The 25876-nt window shown below is 38.8% G+C and overlaps 1 protein-coding gene across 1 annotated transcript in view; it reads left to right on the top strand.

Annotated features, from left to right (window-relative positions):
* The window catches only part of CNTNAP5 (contactin associated protein family member 5), a 792545-nt gene that overhangs the window by 734088 nt on the left and 32581 nt on the right, over positions 1-25876 (top strand). Inside the window, exons 20-21 of the mRNA XM_041739874.1 lie at positions 6079-6209; positions 14000-14087. Of these exons, the coding sequence (XP_041595808.1) occupies positions 6079-6209; positions 14000-14087 (219 nt within the window). The remainder of the gene's footprint in view (positions 1-6078; positions 6210-13999; positions 14088-25876) is intronic.

Here is a 25876-nt window from a genome sequence, read left to right as displayed (position 1 = left end):
TAACAATAATTAACATTTCTAGCTGTAACAGTGACTATTGAAATTATCATGATCGACTCTTAAAAATTGATTTCATTAGAAATGTTTACGCATGAGTGAGATAAAAGAAATATTTTTCATATATCACCAAACCTACCTATCCACTCATTCAGCCTATTAAAAAAAAATCAATGAATATTTAATGCCCTCCCTCCTCCTTATTATATGCTAGACATTTTTTTTTCTCAACACTGAGAATACCTTGGGAAAAAATACAGATAAATTTCTGTTATCATGGAGCTTATAATTAAATGAATGATGAAAATTACTGAACGAGTTTAAAAATGTATGACTTAAGAAAAGAACAGAATGGTGATAAGTACTCTAAAAACTAGTTATTTGAAAAACCGGACATTTCTACAATGTCTGACTAAAATATCTGTAAGGAATATTTTTACCTAGTGACTCAGAATGAGTTTATGAGTTTGTGTGACTGAAACAATATTTCCCGTAAATATACTGAATCATATTCATATCTTCTGTTCTAGACTCTTCCATTTTATTAACTCTGCCTTTATGCAACTTACATTCTAGTACAGGGAGATAGACAATAAATAATAAATGTAACAATAAGGAAAATGTTACAAGGTTATAAGCTCTGTTGTGGGGGGAAGGGCAGAGTAAAGAGGTCAGGAATATGTATAAGTAAGGTGAAGTTCTCACAGTTTTCAACATGACTATCAGAGAACTCTTTAAGCAGGTGGTATTTGAGCAGAAATTTGGAGGATTTGTGGGATGGGGGATTGTTTGTTGAGGATCCATGTGTATATCCAGAGAAGAGCATTCCAGGCAAAGAAAACAGGGAAAACAAAGTCTGAGAGAGTTGTATGATTGTTGTTTGAGAACTATTAAGAGAAGCATTGTGACTGGACCCCAGTGAGAAGGCAAAATGGAGTAGATGATGAGGAAAAAGAAGTAATGAAAGCCTTAGGACCCTATAATCACAACAAAGGTATCTCCTTCTACTCTGGGTAAGATGGGGAGTTATTAAAGAGCTTTGAGCAGGGGAGTAGTAGATCTGATTGATACTGATTTATAGCAACTGACCTGATTATTGCTGATTTATATGATTTACACATCTGATTTGTTTATAACAGGATTGTTCTACATGCTCTGGTAAGAATCCTTTATAAGGGGCTAAGGCTAGAAAAGACATAATTAGGAGGCTATTGAAATAATCTGGGTGAGAAATGCTGGCTGTTTGGATGAGGGTGGCAGTAATAGAACTGGTGGGAGGTAAAGAAATAGTTGGAGTAAGGACATATTTTGGAGTAAGGGTGTATAAAAGTATGTCATACCCTCCTGGAAAGAGGGTATGAAACAAAGAGACATCAGGGGTGATTCTAAGATTTTTGGTCAATCATCTGGAAGTATAGGCTTACTAGTACTTAAGGTGAGAAGTTATGGAAGGAATGATTTAGAAAAGAGGATCATAAATTCAGGCATATTAATGTTTAAGGTTATTAGGCATTCAGGTAGAGATGTCGAGAAGATAATTGTATAGAGGAGACTGCAGGTATGGGGAGAAGATCAATATGGAGATATAAATTTGGAATTGATCTACATTTGGGTAATGTACTGCTTTCAGTAGTGTCCCTCCAAATTCACCTAAGAACTTATGTGATTTTAAGTAGAAACAGTGTCTTACCACAACTAATTGGTTAAGATAAAGTCATGCTGGATTATAGTGGATCCTAAATCAAATTACTGGTGTCTTTATAAGGAGAAGAGATATTGATACACAGACTTAGAGACACATGGATACATGCAGAGAGAAGGACATGTGACATGACAGTAGAGGCAGAGATTGAAATGATGCAACTATAAACCAAGGAAAACCAAAGATTGTCGGATCCCAGCAGAAACTAGGAAGAGGCAGGAAAGATTTTCCCCTGTGGAAATGCTGACACTTTGATTTCAAACTTCTAACTTCCAGAATTATGTGTAACAGCAATTCTAGGAAACCAAAAAGATAATAGTGAAACCGTAATACTGGATGAGATGGTCAAGAGAGTAAGTGTTGATAGAGAAAAGTCCATAGACTGAGCCCTCGGACTTCAACATCAAGAGGGCAAGGAGAAATAGAGGAACTGGTCATGCAGAAGGATGGGCCAATGAAGAAGGAAGGAAAGTAGGAGAGAGAATGTTCTAGAAGCTAAGTGAAGAATTTTACAGAAAAGAGAGTGACTGTATAGAATGTTAAAGAGACTTAAGATGGGGATTTTGAGTGGTAATTTGGTTTAGCAACTTGAAGGTCATTGATGACTTTACCAATAGAAGTTTTTGGTAGAGACCTAGGGCTAAAATCCTACTGGAAGGATTTTAAAAGTAGATGAAAGGGAGGAATTGGACATAGGAAATATAGATAAAACCTCAGGAGTTTTATCATAGACCAGAAGAGAACAGAGAAATATAGCAATAGCTACAGTTAAGAAGGTTGAAGAGTTTTCTTTTCTTTTCATTTTTCCCCCTTTAAGATAGGAAAAATGCTAATGGAAATGTAATACAGAGGATGAAACAAAAAAAAAAAAATTGTAAAGGAAGCGGGATGTTTCCTGACTGATGTCTTCAAGTACATGAGAAGGATGAAAAGGAATGCATAAAATGATATTAGGTGAGATCGTGGACAGTTTATCAAAGTAAAGAAAAAAAGTAGAACATACAGGTTTAGAAATTGATAGTTTAGTAAATATGGTAGCAGGAGGTTGTGGGAGTTCTTTTCTGGTTGCTTCAGTTTTGTTGGAGGATGGGAGGCATCAGCTGAAAGTTTGGAAGAAGGCAGAGTTGGGGGCCAGAGGACAGAAGAGAAGACATTAAAGAACAGTCTAACCCATCAAGTGCACTGAGACAGAGATGATGCAAGAAAGACCCACTTGAAGTTGTGGACAAATCTGAAGTGGCCTACGAGCAGTGTACATGGTTTGTATTGTCTTCTGCCAGCTAAACCTGGCAGGAGTAGAGACTGTGTAGGTTGCATTTTAGTAGTTACAGTTCTGTGAAACAAATAGGTCCATTCAGTAAAGAGTGGCCAAGGGAATTAAGACCCTGTAAGAGATGATGATTTACAGGCAGTTTGAGCTAGGTCAGGAGAAAAAAGATGATATGAAGGGGTTGAGAAACATCAAGTAGTTGGTGAGATTACTTCTTACACTAGGGATTTGGGGAATCCAGGCGTTAAAAGAAGGGAGCCAGAAAGGGAGGAGGTTGTATTCAGGAAGTGAGACACTTTCCTTGCAGTTATGGAGGGGTTGTAATTATTAGTAATAGCAAATACCAAATTCTGATATTGATTCCATGATGCACTGATCATTCATGACTAGCAGTTTTGGAAAACATTGTTATATGGAGATGCCGAGGTAGGTTTGTATGGATATAAAAAGCGTGACTGCATGGATCACATCTGATCCATGATAGAGGAGAGACTTTCTGGCAATGATCTGAATGAGGAGCATTCCAGATGGTGAGAAAACCAAGTGTAAGACTCTAATGCAGGAGTGAACTTGTCACATTGGGGATTATGAAGTAGGTCAATAGTGGTCGGAGCTTAGTGAGCAGGAGCAAATGTGGAATGCAGTAAGATCAAAGAGGTGTAGAAGAAGATCAAAAACATCTTGAAGGCCATGGCAAATAATTTGGATTTTATTCTAAGTGCACTTAGGAGTTATTAAAATCTTTTAATCAGTGGAACCAAAATTTCAAGTCTATTTCAACTGCTATGTAGAGAATGGATGGGTATGGGATAAGAGGAGTTAAGACTAGAATCTGGGAGATGACTTCAGATGTGTTGCAACAGTCCACATGAGAGTTGGTGATGGATTGAATGAGGTTGTGGTGGTTGATCTAGAAAGAATCTTGGAATGCAGGATTTACTTTGTAGAAACCAGATGGCTGCTGATGACTTGGGTATGCATTATGTGTGTAGGGGTACTAGCAAAGGAAACCAACAAAACAAGGAGTTTTGACATAAGCAACCAGTGGATGGGTACTGCTAATGAGGGGGGCAGTGAGGACAGAAGAGAAGTCTAATTGAAAGAAAGAAGGAAAGAAAAGGGAAAGGAAAGGAAAGGAAAGGAAAGGAAAGGAAAGGAAAGGAAAGGAAAGGAAAGGAAAGAAAGAAGGAAAGAAAGAAAGAAGGAAGGAAAGAAGGAAGGAAAGAAAGAAAGAAGGAAGGAAAGAAAGAAAGAAAGAAAGAAAGAAAGAAAGAAGAAAGAAAGAAGGAAGGAAAGAAGGAAAGAAAGAAAAGAAAGAAGAATATCTTTAGTACAGGGTAAAATGTCTAAAAGTAGGCATGTATGGTTTTGTCTTTGCTTTCAACGAGGTTATAAAACTCTTAAAAATAGAACTATAATATTGTAACTGTTTATTTAGTATCTGACACACAGTGAGTAATTTTTAGCTTATAATTTTGGTGGAGTGGTAATAAAATTCTCCAGAGTAGATATTTTATTCAACAAATGTCTTCTGGAGACTTACGATAGCAAACCACATGTTATACTTTGTAGACACAAAGATGAATAAGTAGCTATCCCTCCTAGGGGACCTTAAATTCAAGAAAAAAAGACAAGATAAACATGATAAATTGAGTCTGTTACTAAAAGTGAGCGCAGTGGTAATATAATACCATAAAAGATTGTGTCAGACTTAAGGGTTAGTGAAGACCTGGTTCATGTGAGATGGGGTTTAAAGAATGAGGAGGAGGTTGCCAGGCAGATGAGGAGGCAGAGGAAGAGAAAAACACACAGTGGTAAAGAGGAACATTATTTGGGGAGATGCTGAGTGTTCAGGTGTGATTCAGATATGAGTAAGATGTACATGATAAAGTTGGAAAGGTAAAAAAATAAATAAAGGGCTTTGTACATCAGGCTAAGAAGTTGGAATATATCATGTAGTATTAAGGAGGCTTGGAATTTTTTAAGTGCGAGAGTCACATGTCCAAATATGTGTTACAATACACTAATGGCACTGTAGAAGACAGTAGAGTAAGAGGACTGGAAAAGTGGGAACTGGTTAAATAAAATAAAACAAAATGATGTTTTTGAATAACTGAGATGCAAGAATCTTTAAGGCCCAACTTAAGGATTTTAACTGGATATTACTGAGACTTTTTAATTTTCAGTTTCTATTTCATATTTTCCCACTCTTATGAGTTGACAATTGTCAAGAAGGACATGAATAATAAAATTAATGAAATGAAAATCAAAACACCAAGATTCTTAGAATTAGAAGGAATCTGGAAGAGCATGTTACCCAACAGCCCACTAGTGCGCATAATGGGTGTTTCCTTAAAATAAGCTCGCTTTGGCCAGGTCCCCTTGCCCTACACCTACATATTTCCACCACTACCATGCTTCAACTCCTCTCAGTACTAAATATGCTACTGCTACAGAGCTATTATTTATATTTAGGTGGTAAAAACCCAAATAATAATAATAATTGGGCAACAATATTTGGGAATATGCAACAGTCAGAGCCAGAAAGAGAGAGCAAACCAGAAAAACCAGCATTAGCTGTTCTTATATCAGCTGACTCTATTGTGTATTGGTCTCATAGACCAAACATGTTTCTTCTACTCTGGCTTAGATTATTTTATAATCTTATTTCACATTATGTATTCTGAAATGCCATAAAGGCAATAGGAAGAAAAGGAATTCTGGGAAGTAGAAAGAATTAAAGAGAGAATGGAAAGGACTCTATTTTATCAAAGTTTTCACAATTCAATTACAAAATAGACCTGTGGCTGTTTTATTTTCCAGTCTGGCATTGTGGTTTCTGATCTCTCTCTCTCTCTCTCTCTCTCACACACACACACACACACACACACTCACACACACACACATACACGCACACACAGGATTTTGCACCTATACTTAGTCCATATGGACCCAGATGCTATAGTAATAGCATATGTGAATACCTTTTTAAAATTTGAATAATAAACCCTGGAAAACAGTAACGATCAACTAAAAGACAATTTTATCAAATTTTTGCATTTTATGAATCCTATGTTTAGTTCTAATTTCTAATATATATTTTTTCAAGGAAGCTTACAGGTTCGCTATCAGCTAAGCAAGGAAGAAACCCAAGTTTTCAATATTGATGCAGAGAACTTTGCCAACAGAAGGATGCACCAGTTGAAGATTAACCGGGAAGGAAGAGAGCTTGCTATTCAGGTACCTTACTTCTCTTCTCATTCAGCCAAATGTGCTTTGACTGTTCAGCAAAATTTTCTGAGCTTCTGCTCTGATCCATGTATGCATCCAAGTTCCGGGGATATATATTAAGTACACTTGACTCCAGCCTTTGAAGAAGTAGACAAAGTGAACTACAGTGTGTTCCCTACTTTCTACCAGCATCAACATCACCTGAGACCTTGCTAGAAATGCAGATTTGTGGGCATTACATCAGATTACTTAATCAAGACATTTTTGCAAGGGAGGTGCCAGGTGATCAGAAGCCTAATCAAGTTTGATAATCTTGAAATGGAGTCTAAAAGGAAGACACACAGCTGAAGAGGAAATTATAAGAGACTGGCGAGGGCTAGGGTAGAAATGTGCACAGGTGATATGGGAGCACAGGGGAGGGCACTCAATATTTGTTTCTTGGAGAAAGTTAAGAATAAGCTGAGTCTTTAAGGTGAGTAGGAATTGGCTAAGTGAAGAAGAAGAGAGAAAGAAATACTTTAATGATTAGTCCATGTGAGAAGCAAAGATGTCCAGAAGAGCAGAGCAGGTGGCAGGTACCCTGGAATTCCAGGGGTCTTGGTATAGACAGCAGGGAGCAGGTGAGGGCACATCACAACAGAGAATTGGCAGAGTCCAGATCATCCTATTCAGAATCATGACTTCAAGTGAGCTCTTCATCTGACCAACAATCAGCTCTTATGTGCTTAATCTATTACTCTCTTGATCGCCTGGATGATAATTTTAAACCTCCTTCGTTCTCCTTTTAGCCCAACAATTACAACCCCATCTTCACTTGTACAAGATGACTTTGTTTTCTTCCTTCTTGGGATAAATGTAGCATTCAGAAGAGAATACCTGCACACTCTCACCACCACATTAGCCCACTCACCTGCATCGGTGTCTGGGCAGTCTGTCTCCCTCATGTTGATGAATATGAGCAGGCAGGGCTTCTAGCTAAGGCTGAACACACCAGTTGTAGGCCTGGTCTCCTACCCCACTCAAGAACATCACTCCAGCATCTAGATCTTCCCCTCCCTTGTCAACATTCCCCAGTTCTGTTGAATGACTTCCTAAAATATAAACACACAAGGATTTCATGCATTAGAAACGTGATTACAACACAACACAACACAACACAATACAACATGATAGAAAACATTCTTTAGGTCAGAGAAGGAGACCTCTCTCTCATGACTTCATACACTGTCCCATTTTCTCTTTCAGTTTATCGCCCACATACTTGGGAATGTTTATATATTTGGTTTTCCAAATTCCCCTTACTTTTTCTTAAAACCTGCACCAATGAAGGATTTGTCACTATGCTGGAGTAAAATCATACTTCTCAAGACACCAATGATCTTCAAGAATCTAGCAATCCTTTCCTTACTTGTCTTCTCACTGGCATTTGGCACAGTGATACCTCTGCTTTTGAGACACATTCTTATTTGACTTGTAGAATACCACTCCCACCTGTTTCTTCTGCATCTCTTTTGTTACCTTCTTGCCATTATCTGAACTAGAGCATCCCAGGACTCATCTTCACATTCCTTTTATTTTGAGTTTATACTCATTCCATGTCTAATGTGATTCAGACTCACATCTTTAAATGCCATGGAATGCTAATTAGTTAATCCCTAAGGTACATCTAACTCCAGTACATTCTCTGAATTCCAGGCCTATCTCTCATTGCCTACATGGTATATCTCTTTGAATGTCTATCGGGCATCTTAAACATTACATATTTTGCACTGAGCTACTGAGAATCTTTCCCCAAACACACCTTATATCCATAATCTTCCACATCTCACTTAAAGGCAGCTCCATTCTTGCAAATTCTCAGTCTAAACACTATGGTGTTATCTCTGATATCACTCTTCTCTCATGTGCAACATCCTGTTGAATTTCTACCCTGCCCCAGCCACCTTCATCTCATCCTTGGATTGCTACAGTTTGAAATTGCATCTTAATCGACAGATCTCTGCTTCACTTTTTGTTCCCCTACAGCCTGTTCTCTACACACCAGCCATAGAGATCCCATTAAAACATAAATCAGGGATGCCTGGGTGGCTCAGCGGTTGAGCATCTGCCTTTGGCTCAGGGCGTGATCCTGGAGTCCTGGGATCGAGTCCCACATTGGGCTCCCTGCATGGAGCCTGCTTCTCCCTCTGCCTTTGTCTCTGCCTCTCTCTCTCTCTCTCTCTCTCTGTCTCTCATGAATAAATAAAATCATTTTTTTTTAAAACCCATAAATCAGATGGTGGAGCTCTTCCATCCGAACACCTTGATGATTTTCTTTCTCATGTAGAATAAAAGCTAAAGACCTTGCAGAGACTTAGGAGATCTCTATGACCCAGCATCTGCTGCTCCATTCGCATATTACTTATCATATATTAGTACTTTCTTTGACTCCATTCATGCTACTCTGGCCTTCTTGTTTTCGAGGCTCTTGAATGTACTTGAATATGCTTTGCCTAGAATGCTATTGTCCATATATCTACATTCCTAATTGAACTTGCACTTAAAATTTTTTTTTTTATTTATTTATTTGAGAAAGAGCATAAGCAGAGGGAGAGGCAGAGGGAAAAGCAGACTCCCCACTAAGCAGGGAGGCCTATGCTGGAATTGATCCCAGGACCCTGGGATCATGATCTGAGCCCAGGGCTTAACTGATTAGCCACCTAGGTGCCCTGTACTTGCACTTCTTCCCAGGGTTTACTCAAAATGCTATTCTCAATGAGACAATTTTTGATCATCTTGTTTAGTACAGCGACCTAGCCCTTTGACTTCCACCCTACAATGCTTATGCACAATCTAACTTTCAATATAATTTATTTATTTATCTAATTTTTTTTTTTGTCCTCTCTCTTTCCTCTAGAGGACAGGGATTTTTCTCTATTTTCATTACCATAGAATCCCCACCTTATCAAGCAGTGCCTAACATACAGCAAGTATTCAATTAATATTTATGAAGGAAATGAATGAATTCTAGAGGATTTATTGTACTATGTGGAGGAGATCAAATTCGCCCTGTGAAGAAGTGAAGGGAAACCATTGGATTTTAGGCAGGGGAAGTAGTAGCATGGTTAGATTTTCATTTTCAGGGATTTACTGTGATTACTGCACAGAAATGCATATTTGGGAGTGATAAGACATAAGACAGAGGCTGGTCAGAAAGAAATCATGGGGACTTCAATTAGTACAGTGGGGGAACCATGGAGATGAAGATGTTAAAGGCCATAGAAGCAACATCCACCTTTTGGATATGGGCTATGGGAGAAGTCACGGTTGTCTACTAGTTTTTTTTTTTGACTGAGTGGGAGTTCAGGAATAATTGTCAAGTGTATGGTACAAAATCAATCCCTGAGTGATTATAATTTAATGAGCTCACCTCTAGAATTTGCTCTTGAAATAAGGGCACACATCTTTGGAGAAAGTTTAGGTTGGGGAAAGATTGAGGGAGGAAAGGTATGGAAATGATGACTTCTCAATGACTTTTGACTGAGGTGCTGATGGGACATGCAGGATGCATTCTAGTAGGCATGCATATGTATGATTCAGTTCTCCTTCTTAATATTTCCTGTATTCCTTTCCATAAATGAAAGGCACAAACAGGTCAGGGAGAGAACAATAAGTATTTCCTTCTCTTTTCTATCAAAAGATTTCCAATCAATTTAATACTCAATGATAAGCACATATTGGTTGAAAAGATATTTCCAAAACACTGAGGGAGCAGAAAAACCTAGAGCCAGAGACTTTTTTTTTATATGTAATTTTAAATCAGTTTATTGACACAGTAACACAACACACCTGCCTCCCAGACACCCCCACCCCTCTTATCCTATCTAGATCTCTTCTTCCTCCTGCTTAGAACAAAGTTCAGTAAAAACAGAAAAGGGTAGGCAACTACTACATCTCCGGTCCTACCCTTAGGCTGAAGCAGAGTGTAGGCCTTACTCAGAAGTGGTTAGAGAGAGGCCAGGTGGGCATCACTCTACTCAACCAACTAGAGGCATGTAGTCCTTAAAAACAAATTCCCTTCTAACCCCTAGACCTTGAGCTGCTTTTCCTCCTTCTTTCTTTGTGATGCTATGAAGATCATGGGGACTGAGCCTGCAACCAGCAGCAAGTACTCCTAGCGATGATTTAAGAATTGTAATTTGGTTAGTGTTTCAAGGTACAGGTGCCCCCTAAAATGCTTCAGTGGTGGAGGTGAATTTCATTGTTCCTATTTAAAATGCATTCATGACATTAAACAGATTAAGCCAATTTACCAAAATGCCAGCTCAACAAGCTGTAAAGAAGGAGGTGCTAAGCACTTTTGAAACAAAGTAATTGCTTTTTTCCTTTGAGAGATGAAGATCCTGAGGTCAAGAGAGGCATCCCTATACGACTTGAGCATGAATCCCTGTTCAACCACTTATATTATGTGATCTTAGACCATTACTTACTGTTCTAAGCTTCAGTCTACTGCTTTATTAAAGACGAGGGGGGTGCAAATGCAAACTGAGCTCAGTCAATTTTTATAAAGATTATATGAAAGAACATAGCTAAAAGACCAAGCATGAGGCCTAGCATGTAGGACTTACTGAAAAAAAGGTTTGTCCCATTTTCTTCTTTTTCTATCCCATTTAACAAATTGACAAGAAAACTGGGCATCCTAGATTCTGAGATCAACAAAGCTTCTGTAGGCCAAATTACAAACTAGATATCCAGCAATTACAAAGGACTACAGATAGTACTTCACCCCTTACCACCCCACCAATTATAAATAAAGCAATACAAAACCATGAAATAAGTAAAACAAAAGCAATACTAAACATAAAATAATAAAAGGAAATCTGGCAAAACAGTGTATTTCCTGTTGAAAATCTCAATGATTGCAATAACCCATATTATAAATGTTTAAAGCCTAAAAATAAAGACCTCTGGTACACCCCTCTTTTGTGTATATATGCTTTTGTTCTATGAATTTGCTAAGTTTTTTTTTTTCTTTTTCAAATTGGTAATCCAGCGCCTGAACCAGTACTAGCACTCAGGTACCCATGTTCCATGTTGGGGCTCAACCCCATTCCCCAATTTCCATGGGCCTTAGGTATCCTTTGAGTCATCTTTCTTTCCTCTCCAAACCTTTACAAATACTCATCTTTTTCTAAAAACTCCCCAACTGAGTGTCATTTACTTTCTTCTGTATTTCACTGGTCATCTAATTTAAGTACTAAAGACCAAGTAAGTTCCCACAAAATAGAACAGCAGGATAGGGATGACTCATGTATTTGAACAGTAAGTTATCCACGTGTAACATGTAAGCATGGACCAATCAAGGTTCAGGAGCAACTTGTATAGGAAGCCGATCCAGTGGATCATGGGTAGCAGATGACCAGCAGAAGGTAGGGGAATCTCAGCTCAACCTTCAGTTCTAAGAATTTTTTTTTTTTAAGATTTATTTATTTATTTATTCATTCATGAGAAACACAGAGAGACAGAGAGAGGCAGAGACACAGGCAGAGGGAGAAGCAGGCTCCATGCAGGGAGCCTGACGTAGGACTCGATCCCAGGTCTCCAGGATCAGGCCCTGGGCTGAAGGTGGTGCTAAACTGCTGAGCCACCCGGGCTGCCTGAGTTCTAAGAATTCTTCTACAGTTCTCCACTCTGCAGGAAATTCCCACTCATTTCAGCCTCCTCTCCAATCTGGACAAGAGCGCATGAGAGGAGGCCCCTGCTCCTGCTGGAAGGGGCAGTTTTAGAGAATAGAAGAGGCAAGAGAGAGCTTTGAAGTGGGGTAGGAAGAAAACTCCTTCAGGGAAAGGATTGAATCTGATCTCTTGAGTTTGGTAAATGGAGACCATGGGGACCAAAAAACCCTATGCTGTACCTAAAGATGTAAGGGTTACCGGGCAGTGAGAGGCATCCTGGTAGTGTGACCATCTCTGTCCCCATAGCCCCAAGATAGAAAGTGAATCAATACACTCAACAAACTTGTGTTAGGAGTTACTCTGCCAGTTTCTGTAGTAGGTCCTATGGAAAACATATATTGAAAAGATGTCTGAATTCTCAAAGAGGCCATAGTTTAGTAAGGGTGGGAGGGAGAGAGGAGGAAGGAAAAAGAGAGAGGGAAGTAGATCATTATAATGCAACACTTTAAATTCAAACTTACGGGCAGAGAAAAAGCCACCATGAGAATACAAGAGTGTCAACTGACCTAACCGAGACATCATAGAAAGCTTCCTGGAGGACGTGGATTCCTAGAGCACTTAGAACAGTGTTTGGCGCATAGTAGATTCTTAGATGTTTGCTGATGAGTTTTGTTGAAATCTAGAAATGAAAACATATAATGATTGTCTACAAGTTGCTCAGATACCTAGAGAGGTGTGGACAAGTAAAGCAAACGCCATAAGGAGTGATGAGTGGGCCACACGACAATGGGACACTGCTCTGTGGCACTGTCTGGCCCTGGCCAAGTTATTGATCTCTAGGATATCAGTTCCTCAGTTGTAAAACAGGGGCAATAATACCTATTTCACAGTATTTTAGAGAGGCATATATTTTGAAAGATGCTTCAGTGTGATGTCTCACACATACCAAGTGTTCAATAAATAGCAAATATTATTCCACTCTAATTTAATAAATGAAATAGTAGTAAAGCTTCTAATCATGTACCACAAGTCATAGCTGGTGACTTCTCTCACAGCAGAGACCACTACAAAATGAGGATTCTAGAGGATGGTTAATGTGAGCAGAATTGGGTGTGGAGGGACCGGAGATCTGGGAGAATTAGGTATCAGTCCTGGACTCGTTGCTCCCCAAGGGGAGGGGAGGTTGGGCACACAGTTCTAAGATTTTTTTTTTTTTTTTTTTTAGTTCTAAGAGATCTTAAACTCCTTTTTCTTCCAAGTGAAAGAAACTTTTAGTTCTAAGAGATCTTAAACTCCTTTTCTTCCAAGTGTGAGATAACAGGGATCCTACCTAGGGATAATATCACATAAATGTTCAGTATAGAGTCTAGAAGAAATTGCAATCCAAAAAAAAAAGAAAAGAAATTGCAGATTTGACTATACCTAAAGGCTGGGAATGGATGGGTAACACTGCCTTGGAATGAGGAGGGGGTGAAGAAGGGGGTAGAGAGGGGATTAGGTACCCTGAAAGGAGGGTGCCCTAAAGGATTATTCTGGAAATAAAGTTCTAAAGAATCCCAGTGGGGGCTTTTGCTCACCCCTGTGAGGGGGGCTTTTTAGGTGTTTATGTTAGTGGCAACTGTTCAGCTAGCCTCTCCTCCCCAGGGTCCAACTTTTTGCCAAACTGAAATATTTGCTCAGCAAAATCCCTAGTCCACACCCGAATGAGGCCAGATCAGAATTATTGCAGCAAAGGATGTATCGAAGGCCAAATGGGAAAAGGGGGCAATGGGGAATGAATGTGTGTTTTCCATTCAATGTCAATCCTGCACAGTGTGGTCCCAAGAAGGCTTCATTTGTTTGCTTGTTTGCAGCAAAGAACTTGGGGAGAAAATCTCAGTGGGGAGATAAGTACCTGTCAAAAGCTGTACAGAATTTCCCAGGGAGAAGCCTTGTATGAAAGCCTCTATTTAACCAAGGGGAAGAAAGGGCTATTTTATGTGCATTGTGGGAGAATTAGCAAGACATTTCTCATCTCTCCAGAGAGAAAGTCTCAAAGAGGGGTCTGCTCTGTGTGTGTCTCCAAGCTCTTTCTTTATGGGAGGGTTTTATGCCCTTTCCTGGCGGATCTCTGCTGATGCACCTTTGTTTTCTCTTCTTCTGCAGGTAGATCATCAACTGAGACTCAGTTATAACTTCTCCTCAGAAGTTGAATTCAGGGCCATACGGTCACTCACCTTGGGCAAAGTCAGAGGTTTGTTGTTCTTGTCCATTCTTTTCCAGTGGGCTTTATTGAAATAAATGAAGAAATAATTTCCATTTGGGCTGGTTAGTGATTCAGATCTGGAGGTTCTTGTTCCTATAACATGCAAGATCTAAAACCAGGGTTTCTGGTGTAGGACTTGCTGAGACACATGTGGCATTGTTGGGAGCTGGCATTTATATCTACTTTATAGAAGCCTCAATGAGGCACAGTAACAAAGAAACTGAGTAAAATCATTAATGTTTACTTACTTTCTAATTAATTAATTTTAAATGTTTCTTGAATTTTTTGCTGAAATTTTCTAAATTTTTAGGCAAAGAGATTAAGGATTTGAGCCACCCAATTATTGGATAGTTCAGATGCTTAATCTCTTTATTAATTCATCACCAACCGAAAGAGGATTGAAATCTCCTCTAATAGTGGATTTTGTTTTTTTCTACTGGAAGTTCTGTGAATTTTCATCTTGTATACAATAAAGGTCTTTATTAGGTGCACACAGGATTGAAATTTGTGTATCTTGATAAATTGAACATTTTTTTCATACTGACGTGGTCTTTTTAAAACTTAATTTCTTCTTGGGGTTAAGTCTCTTTTGTCTAGTATTAATAAGTCTGATTTCTTTTTGCTTTAGTTAGTATTTTCCCATATATTTCCTTTCAATTTTTCTGCCCTTTTTTCTTTATATTTTTAAAATTCAAGTACAATGAACATATAGTATTATATCCCTTTCAAGTGTACGATATAATCATTCAGCAATTCTATGCATTGTTCAGTGCTCATCACAATAAGTCTGCTTAAAAAAATACATTTATTTATTTATTTATTTATTTATGAGAGAAAGAGAGAACATGAGCAGGGGGAGGGGCAAGGAAAAGGGAGAGAATCTCAAGCAGACTCCCCACTGAGGGCAGAGCTCTATGCAAGGCTCTATGCAAGGCATGACTTGAGCCTAAATCAAGAATCTGATGTTTAACTGACTGAGCCACCCAGGCACCCTATGGTAAGCATATTCTTAATTTTTCTCTTTCTTTAAGCCTGTGTGTGATCTTGTGAAGAACATATGGCCGAATTTTGCACTTTATCCTATCTGGCCATCTTTGTGTTATAAATTGGCTACTGTAAGCCTCTCTACATTGTTGGGTTGCTTGTATGGTTGGATTTGTTTCTGCTTCCTTATTTTCTCTTCATTCAACTTTTTAGGCATTTTAAGCAAGAATGCATATAACACTAGAAATGAGTTGCTTGCAAAATTGTGACACCTCTTCCAATACTGGTAGATTCTTGTTGCAGTCTTTTGGAATGCTCTTCAGTAGTTCTGAGGGGGTTTATGGGGAGCTATTAGCTCTGAGGCCATCACTGATGAGAAGCTAGAGTCCAGAAGTCACTGAGGCCCCAATACATAGTGTTCCTCCCCAGGAGGCAGAAAAAGATCTCTGAAAAGTGATGGCAGAAGACACTTCATGTTACCATGATTTTCCTTGCCAGAAACAGCTCAAAAGGCATAAAAATGACTCATTTCTCACCACAGCCTTCCAGATGCAAAAATTTATTTAATTTCTAGAACATAATGCATGTCCAGAAACCCAGCTGCCATCAGGTCTGGCTTCCAAAATGGCAATTGAATGATCCAGTCATCATTGACCAACCTCTAGATTGAATTTTGTGTTTTTTTTTCCTTATTTCCACCCCCTCCTATTAATAATAATTATTTTATGTAGGCACTATTATTATTGTTGTTATTATTATTATTATATTTTATTTTTTTATAAAGGAAGAGTGCAAGCAGGGTTAGGGAGGGGCAGAGGGAGAGGGAGGGAGAGAATCCCAGGCAGACATCAAGCTGAGCACGAAGCCCAACATGGGCTGCATCTCATACTCCCAATATCATGACCTAGGCAGATATCAAGGGCCCAACACTTAAGTACAGAGCCACTTAGGTGCCCGGGAGCTATTATTTTTTACTTACCAACGGAGTCACTAATCCATTTGTTCCTCATTCCTTCATATACATCATAACTTTCTACTTACTAAAAAGTTAGATTTACTTCTTTCTGACATAAATCCTTATGAGTTTCTGTTGTTTAAGTGTCTCTTCATCTGATAAAAGACTTCATTTCACCTTTATTATTGGCAGATAATTTTGCTAGACATACAATTCAATAATAAAGGGTATTTTCCCTCTAATATTGAGAGAATTGTTCAGGTATGTGATGGAGCCAGCTCACACTAGCTCATAAGGACCTGTTATCCACATCTGTACCCAATTCTGCATCCACTGATGTTACAATTCAGTTTGAAACTGGCTAAACTCAGTGCTTAATGAGAATCACAAATGCTACAGGACTTTTGCACTGCTGGGGGGCCAGTTTTAAACCCTCCCCAATCACTGTAGTCTTCTGTCTTTTGCTCTTACTGTTGAAAAGTTGGCTGGCTGTCCTGACTTTGAAAGTGCTCTGGCTGCTCCCACCCTCAACAACCACAAGCTACTTTTAAGGTCTTATTTTTTATTTTGGTGCTTTGCAGTTTTATCATTTTGTGTCTGTGTATTTCTTTTATTTTTTTAATTATTATTTTTTCTTTTTTTATAAATTTATTTTTTATTGGTGTTCAATTTTCCAACATATAGAATAACACCCAGTGCTCATCCCGTCAAGTGCCCACCTCAGTGCCCATCACCCTACCCTTCCACCACCCCCAGTTCGTTTCCCAGAGTTAGGAGTCTTTCATGTTCTGTCTCCCTTTTTGATATTTCCCACTCATCTTTTCTCCTTTCACCTTTATTCCATTTCACTATTTTTTATATTCCCCAAATGAATGAGGCCATATAATGTTTGTCCTACTCCGATTGACTTATTTCACTCAGCATAATACCCTCCAGTTCCATCCAAGTCAAAGAAAATGGTGGGTATTTGTCGTTTCTAATGGCTGAGGAATATATGTATACAATGGAATATTACTCAGTATATTTCTTTTAAAGTATCTTATTTGATGTGTTTCCTGTTTGTATGTAATTTATTAGTTCTTATGTGTGAATGTATCTAGATCATATGTACAATTCACATGTATCCATGTTTTAATTCTCAGAAATTCTCAGCATGTCAAATCACTCTTCTTTATGCTCTAAATCAAGGATGTACAAACATTTTTTTATAGTAGATACCCAGGCCAGGACAAACAAGTGTAATAAATATATTCTCTCAGTTTTCTTCAGCATCATTAAAAGCATTTCACTGTGATATGAGAAAAAGTTGTTTGTTTTTCTGTTTGTTTTTCATTTTCTTTCTGTAAGAGGAAGGGCCAGTTCACCTTTATAGAGGACAGTGACTTAGTACATAGTCTGTACCAGCCATAATGTTCCATGATACGTGATATATTATATACATATATAATATGTCATGATGAGTGTAACACTTTCTTTCCTGAGAATTCCCTTGATGCAGGGACTAGTCTATGAAAGTAACATATAATCATTGTCATTAAAAACTGGATTGTGGGTGTTCACTCTGGTATCATGGGACATTGATAGGCTTTTTCCTTTATTTATTTATTTGAGAGAGAGAGAGAGAGAGAGAGAGAGAAGCCAGGTGATGGGCAGAGGGAGAAGCTGACTCCCCGCTGAACAGGGAGCAGGATGCAGGCAGGGCTCAATGCCGGGATTCTGGGATCATGGCTTGAGCTGAAGGCAGATGTTTAACTGACTGAGCCATCCAGATGCCTTGATGCTGACTTTTAAGGGAAATTTTTCAGCTTTGTTCTATTGTATCAATGGTTTTTCAGAGAAATCAACATTAAAAGGAAAAAAGAGAGAGTGTGTGTTTAGGCAAGTCACTCTTTTGGACAATATCATCTGTAAAATAACTTTATTCTTAGGATGCTTGGGTAGCTCAGTCAGCTAAGTGTCTACCTTTAGCTCAGATCCTGCCTCCAGGGTCCTGGATCAAGTCACGGGTTAGGCTCCCTGCTCAAGGGAGGGCAGAGGAGGGAGGAGGAAGGGGCCGGCTTCTCCCTCTCCCTCTGCTGCTCTCTGGCTTTCTCCCTGTCAAATAAATAAATAAAACCTTTAAAAAAGAAAATAACTTCTTAGTTATTTAGAAAACATAGAAGTGCATTCTTTAGATTCAAATAGTGTGACTTTACCGGGTGTTTCTAAGTCTCTGTCTGACTTGGCCTGGGTGGGCAAGAGAGCATGGACATTTAGACAAATTTAGGAATTCAAAACCTTTTAAACTTCTAAGAGAAAATGCCTGTTTTGGTTTTGGTTTTGGTTTAATTTTTTTCTGGTCCTGGTTTTCCCTAATTTACTGTGCCAGAATGTATCATTAAATTTGATTATAACATTAAAAAAAAAAGAACAACTATTTTTGGTAAAACTAACAATTAAAGGTGATGATGATGATGATGATGATGATGATGATGATTTTCCTGAGAAGACCCTTCTTAACTGTACTACAGATTCAGGAAGTAGCTACTTTTTAAAATATGGAAACATGTTAAAGTTTAAGTGTAAAGAAATCATAGCACTGCCCTATACCCTAGCTACCAGTTACTGAATAGAGATTAGCATGAGACTTGCACTCAGGGCGTGCTTACAGGGTTGTCTATATACGCAGCCAGCAAGGACTAGTTCCTGTCTACTTGCCAGTTTGCAAGGCCAAAGCTCACACCTGGCAGAGACATTATTTTTGTGCTCTGATGGCTGTTTGCTGACATAACTTCAAAGTTCAGTTGGTCTTAAGAAGCCATATAGAAATTGAAAGAATACCTTCTCAACCTGCATAAAACCCAGCTAATCTAGAAGTTGCAAGGCTAGCCATGGGCACTAGTAGATGCTTTTTTGGTCTATTAAAATGAAGGGAGTTTTGTGTCTATAAAGCAGGGTTCTTGAATTCTTCCAAACGCCTCAGTTTTGAACTTCAAGCCTACACTGTACAGGTGCCTTCAGTAACATCAGAGCCTTGTTGAATGAATGCCCTGATTGTTGTTATGTTAAACTATTTCTCGAGCATCTTGTAGAAGATGAGTTATGGCTGCCATTTTTAGAAAGCACAGCAGGATCTATGTATAAAAATGAAAGGTGGGTACTTCAAAGTACTCATTTTAGGAGACTGAATACACCCTCATTTTTTTTTTGTTTTGTTTTGTACAGAGTTGGGCATCCCTTATGATTCAGATCTGGTAGAGTTGATATTAAACTTAGAAGCAAAATTAAAAAGTGAAAGATGCTCAGCTTTTTAGGGACAAAGTGACATATGTTTGGTTCTCTGTTGCAATTGCTGTCCTGTGACCATGGGGAAGTCGTCCAATCTGTCTGTAGTTCCTCCTCAGTAAAATGAGGATCATTTAACTTACTTAATTCATTTAACTCATAGAGCTGTGTAAGGATTACATGAGACTCTATAAAAAGCATTTATTATTTAAAACACACTCAATAAATGTTAGTTTAAGCAGCTTAAGATTGTGGAAACATAAAGAACCAATGTTTTGTTTTGTTTTGTTTGGAGACTCTGGAAAGGCAACTATAAAAGTAACTTCCAAGGAGACACACAAGTGTGTTCTAAATGAGCAGTTTTGAACCGGATGGGTCTCGAAGACATGAGTGTAATTCACCATCAAAGCTGTTTCAAGGGCATATCAAGCTCATAACAACTTAAACAGTGGTGAGAGTAAAGAATATAACAGTTGGTAAAAGTGGGACATTCAGAGCGTAGGCTTTGCTTCAGGCACAGCTGGATTCAGAAGCTCAAATGTGACCATGATTTAGTGTTTGTCGATCTCTCTGCCTCTTGCTGTACTTATCACTCTGCTACCTTTCTGGGGGCTTCATTCTCAGGCAGAATTTTAAGAGTAACAAAGGTGGAATCAGCAACTCCAAGCTTAAATACTAGAATTTCAACCTCTCTGATAGAAAGAAAGCCTTTGATTTCTTCAAATTTCCCTGTACTGAGAATAAGGAAACTGAGGTACTCCTCCTAGAAAGTTAGATGGATTGTGAGAAGGGAAAACAACAATAATCCAGTAATGGCACTGCATTTTCTCAGTTGCATTTCTCCTCCTCCTCTTCTTCTCCTCCCCTCCTCCTCCTCCTTTTTCTTCCATTATTATTATTATTATTATTATTATTATTATCATCATCATCATCATTAAGAGAGAGAAGGGGGTAAGGGCAGAAGGAGAGGGAGAAAAAAAGTCTCAAGCATGGTCCATGAGCCTGATGCAGGGCTGGATCTCACGATCCCTGAGATTGTGACCTGAGCTGAAATCAAGAGTCAGATGCCTAACTGACAAAGCCATCCAGGCACCCCCATACTCTGCTTCTTTGAGCAGGAGAGAGAGCTGGATGCAGTTACAGAGGACAGGCTAGAAGTTGCTCATAATTTTGGGGCTGCATTGTGCTTGTGAGCATCAACAGTCCATATGTATCACAATAGAAAAGATAGAAGTTGAGAGATGCTCTTTTAAGAAATTCATGTTATCTTCCTTGGGACAAGTTTATAGCTTCCCAAGGGACTCCTGTGAGGAAGTTTTCACTTTGAAGAAAGTATTCATCCATCCATCCATCCATTCATTCATTCATTCATTCGTTCTGAAAGCATAGGTTTCTTAAAAAATGTTTACTTAGTCTCTGTTCATTCCTAATTCTTCAGTAAATAAAAAGATTGCCAAACCATAACCTTTTCTGACTTGATAATGTGTGATTGTCTCCTACTATGCCCAGAAATTTCTTCTTCAATGATATGTTTTTCGAGTAATAAGATATTTCAGATTCATTAATCTAATCTGATCTTCTCATGAAGTGAATGATGTGTTTTCAAGCATTCTGAAATACCAGCTTGCAGGAACCATGCCAATTTCTTAAATACACATACCTTGTCCTTCATATTGTGAAGATAGCCAACACTGAATTGCAATTGGGTTATAAAGGATTTGCTCCTGTTCTTTTAAAAACAACAAACTGCCTTTGTTCCCCATAGAGAATTTCAATAGATGATTTAGTTCCATCTCATGCAGACGGAATGTGTGTTATCTTCTGATTTAAAATGCAATTTTATTTTGTATTGGAAATGAATCACTTCATAATAGGAGCCTAGACCTACTCTTTGTTCTGTGCAGCTCTGCAAAAGTCATCTTCTTTGTTAAAGCGAAGCACACTTTGAACAGCGTGCCCCTTAGTTAACCATTCAATATAATCACCTACTTGCTCTGTCTAAACTAGTAGGTAATACATGAATGAAGACAATGCATCTAAGATATTGTTTCCAAATGTGGACTACCCTCAGCTGGGAAGAGCTATTTCTAATCTACTTGAAAGAGGGATGACAGGGCACCTGAGTGGCTCAATTTGTTAAGCATTTGCCTCCAGCTCAGGTCATGAAACCCAGGGTCCTGGAATCAAGTCCCATATCAGGCTCCCTGCTCAGCAGAGAGCCTGCTTCTCCCTCTCCCTCTGCCCTCCCCACCTCTCTCTCTCTCTCTCTTTCTCTTTCCCCCTCTCTGTCAAATAAATAAATAAAATCTTTCTAAAAAATGAAAGAGGGTGGCCCTTCCAAGGAAGTGTCAAACTTTGTACATCTTTGCCTGCCTCTGATAGCAAAGGATGTTTCCTGTGGTCTACCAGAAGCATCATGACATGACTGTTATTGATACAAGTTCAATCAATTTTTATCATACAAAATGTATTTAACAAATGGTCCCTATTCTAAAGATGCTTCTTAAAGTAATTATTTAAAGTAATTAAAAGTATTTTTCAAAGGAAAGTCATCAGGGTAAGTTTGGGAATATTAAAGTTTTTCAAAGTTTTGAAGTATCTCTTTTAGGCTATGGTAAGTACTAGGTTTTCTTCACTAATCAAATAATAATAATACTTGTATAATATTTATAGCCTATTGATATTAAAAGTATAAGAATAAGTGGAAATTATTTGTGGTATTATTATTTAATAATATACTGCTCTGTGTTAGACCTAAGTTCCTATGTTAACTCATTTTTTAAATTTTTCTCCCAACATCTCAGGAAGGTCAGTGCTGTTATATTGCTATTTCATAGGTGAGGAAACTAAGTCACAGACGTTAAGTGACTTGCCCAGTACCACTGACTTAACAAATGGTAGACTTGGCATTTAAAGTCAGACCCTGGGATGGATGCCTGGGGGGCTCAGCGATTAAGCCCGTCTGCCTTCGGCTTAGGACGTGATCCTGGAGTCCCAGGATCCAGTCCCACACTGGGCTCCCTGCCTGGAGCCTGTTTCTCTCTCTCTGCCTGTGTCTCTGCCTCTCTCTCTCCCTGTCCCTCATGAATAAATAACTAAAATCTTAAAAAAAAAAAATAAAGTCAGACCCTATGAGTCTGGGTTCCACACTCCTGATCAGTCCTGTCATAATTTGTTTTTTAAGGAATGACAGATATTCCAGACAATGTACACTTCCTTTTTTTCTGATGAGGACTCATGAATTAGAGCCTTGTGTCTTTAGCTGTAGTGGGCTTAAAGGTAGAATGTAGGACCAGGTTTTAATTATGGGAACAGAGCAGCGTATTTATTATAAGTCAGGCTTTGGAATCAGCCCTGAGTTCTGATCATAATGCCAGCTCTAACTAGCTGACCTTGTGCAAATTACTTAATTTTCTGAGCTTCACTATTTTCCATTAGAGATAGGCATACATTATTATACTTCCTGTTACTCTTTGAAAGATTAAGTTATAATGAAGATAAAGTGACTAGCATGATGACTGACCTATAAGAAAAGCTCAATAAATGTTTGCAATAATAGTAATGATGATGATGACGATGTAAGAAGCCACTTGATCTGAACCAACACCTTTTCTTTTGAAAATTGCACTAGACTCTAATATCTTCCAGATATAAAGGACATCTTCCAGGGAAGGAAAAGGTGGCTATCCACTCCTTATGTAACAAAACTTGCATTTCACTCTTCTTTCCTGCTCAGGGGGATCAATGAATAAGGTATTATATAACCTTGACTCTAACTGATGCTCAATAGTTAATTCTTAGTTTCTCATGAATACATCATAAAAGAGTTAAACCAGTACAAGCCTACCTGATATTATTTACATGTATATTTTCAAGAGTAAAGCTGCCTCTGATGGATTTTTAACCCATCAGCAACTTTTAAGATAGTTGCTGAAACAGCTATCTTAAAAGCATGGGATCCAGTGTGATTTTTAAAAATGTCAGTCACAGTGTCTACCCTTCTCCCACTCACAGAATAGGGGAATCATAGGGTTCCAAAGACTAGACCTGCATCTTATTTATGGCTTTACCTCCTTGCTATATCAGGAAGTACATACTGAATGCTCCATAACATTTAGTTAAGGAAAAACAGTGGATAATTATAAATATTAGAGTTCTAAGAAATGAAAGATCATTCTACTACAGATTAATGGGCTCAATGCCATATAGCTCAATTAGCTGTAGTTTGATCTTAGATGAGGATCTCCAGGCTTTCTATACACTGTGTTTTTCCTTATAATGGTGCCCGGCAGTGGGGTGGACAATTAATGGGTTTGGAATCAGACAGTATTGGGGCTTAAATGCAACAACAGTCACTTACTAGCTGTGTCACCACTAACTTCACCACTTTGGGCCCAGTTTCCTCATCTGTAAAGTAATGGTAATACTTGCTGTATTGACTGGTGATGAAGATAAGAGGTAATGCATGTAACGTGTCGGGCACACGGTGGTATTTCGAAACAGCAGCTATTGTTAATAAGATCATACAGCCATCCTACCTATTGATTTTCTTCAGCTGGTATCCCTTTTCCTTGCCAATGGCACTGCTATTGATTTGTTTACCGTTGGCCTGAGGGACCTGGGACAATGTTATAAATGTCAGTGTTGACAGGGTAATGAAGTGAATGGGATCCTAGCTGAGTAATGAACTCTCCAGCAGCCCTTTGGTTACCCCTCCCCAGCTTAGTGGGCATGGAAGCACCGACCTGCTCAGAAGCTGGGACAGTAGAACACACACACACATTAGAATTCTAGATGTTTCCCCATGAAATGGAGAGAAAAATCAAGGTACAAAGAATGTCATGTGGCCACTGGTTACTCAGTCTACTGGGGCTTTATTTTCAGAAGATGCTATTAACAATAATTAAGTATTAAAACAGGCTAATACGGCATGAAGTTCATCTCCACTTATGCATGGTATTCTAGGAGGGATTTGATCTGAATCCCTGCATTTTCTTTCCATTTCACTTCCACAAGGATTATTCCCAAGTGATCAGTGGCAGGACTTGACATCTGTAGCTAATATACTAATGCTCTCTACCTTTGGCTTAAGAAAGAGTCACATTGCCTGCTTTCCAGAGGGAAGGATAAATACATAAATCTTTCTACCTAGAAAATCTCTGGCTTAAGTTGATCCCTTTAAGACGAATCATTGCCTTTTCTAATCTACCAAGACTTGGCTATGTGATTTAGCTTTCCCATCTATTTCCTTGCTTTTTCCAAAATACTTCTATAGATAATAAGCTTTGCATAGGCCATTCCATTCTTAAAAGGTTAACATTATATAAATGTTTGGAATTGGGAAGATTACTCTCGAGTATTCTTTGTGGGCGATTAATTCAATGAACAGCTTTTGAGCACCCAATATGTATAAGGCAAGATTTGAAATCAAACTGAGACTACTTTAACAAGGTATAGCTTAGGGATCATTGCTACCCAAATGATAAAACACAAATTATGCAGATAGGATCCTTATTTAATGATTAAACTATGTGTTATTTTGATACATGTTTCTAGGATCCTTGAGGGAGAGACCATTTCCAGCCAGGATGACTCAGAGTAGTGTCAAGGAAGAGATCGCCCTGACACTAGTGTTGAAGCACAGAGGTGGTCTCAATAGATGGAGAGCATTCTTGGAAGGACTGGTGTAAACCAAATAAGAGAGGGTGCTAGCAACAAAAAATAGGCCATCTTCAGATGTTCTCCTTCATGATGAGGAGTGGGGAGCAATAAGGTGAATAAGAAGGTTCAGAAGACCTATGTTCTGCTGAGATGTTCAGACTTCATTATATAAATGGCAGAAGCCACTTAGGGGAACTCCCATTGTCAGAGCTACTGGTGTAACTCTCTTTTAAGGGTAACACGTAGGATGGAGAAGAGAGAGGGGGTGTGCAAGTTATGCTAATACTGTCCTTTGAGTAGCAAAGGACAAGAGCCTGGACCAAAGGATCGCAATTAGACTTGGGAGCATGTGCCGGGGAAGTTTATGAAGTAGAAATTGGGACATTTGGGTAATTCCCTGGGTAGTTGGTTAGAAAGGTATAAGGTGGACTAAAAGGGATGTAAGAGAATAGGAATGAAGTTGCAGCTTTGGTCAGTCATTGCAGAGGGAAATCTGTCAGTTATGGGCAGGCCTGAGCTCGTGTTTACTAACCTAAGGCAGGCCCTACAGTGGATTATAAAGCTGATACGTCACACGCTTCCTTTAACCAGCACTCCAGACCTGCTCAGCTGCTTCTGTGTTTGTGAAATCCCTCTTATCAAGGACAGGGCAAAGAGCCACAGAGCAGATTGTATTGGGAAGTCTAGTTTGGACCCTTCACAGTGAGGTGATTTCTGTATTAGTCCGCTTCTACATGGGACATGTCTCCCCATCCTGAGTAGCTCACCATTCCCCCGGCTTGTATTTCTTCCATGTGTGTGTATCTGTTTTCCTGGGGGAAGACTGTGGTCTTTCAAAGTGAGAACTTTTTGTTATCTGTATTCCTATCACTCCCATGTCACAGCACATGCCTTTGTGCCGTGTCTGTTCTCC

This window comes from Vulpes lagopus, chromosome 24 (assembly GCF_018345385.1).
Source record: "Vulpes lagopus strain Blue_001 chromosome 24, ASM1834538v1, whole genome shotgun sequence".
Lineage (NCBI taxonomy): Eukaryota > Metazoa > Chordata > Mammalia > Carnivora > Canidae > Vulpes > Vulpes lagopus.
This window is presented reverse-complemented; position numbering and strand designations above follow the sequence as displayed.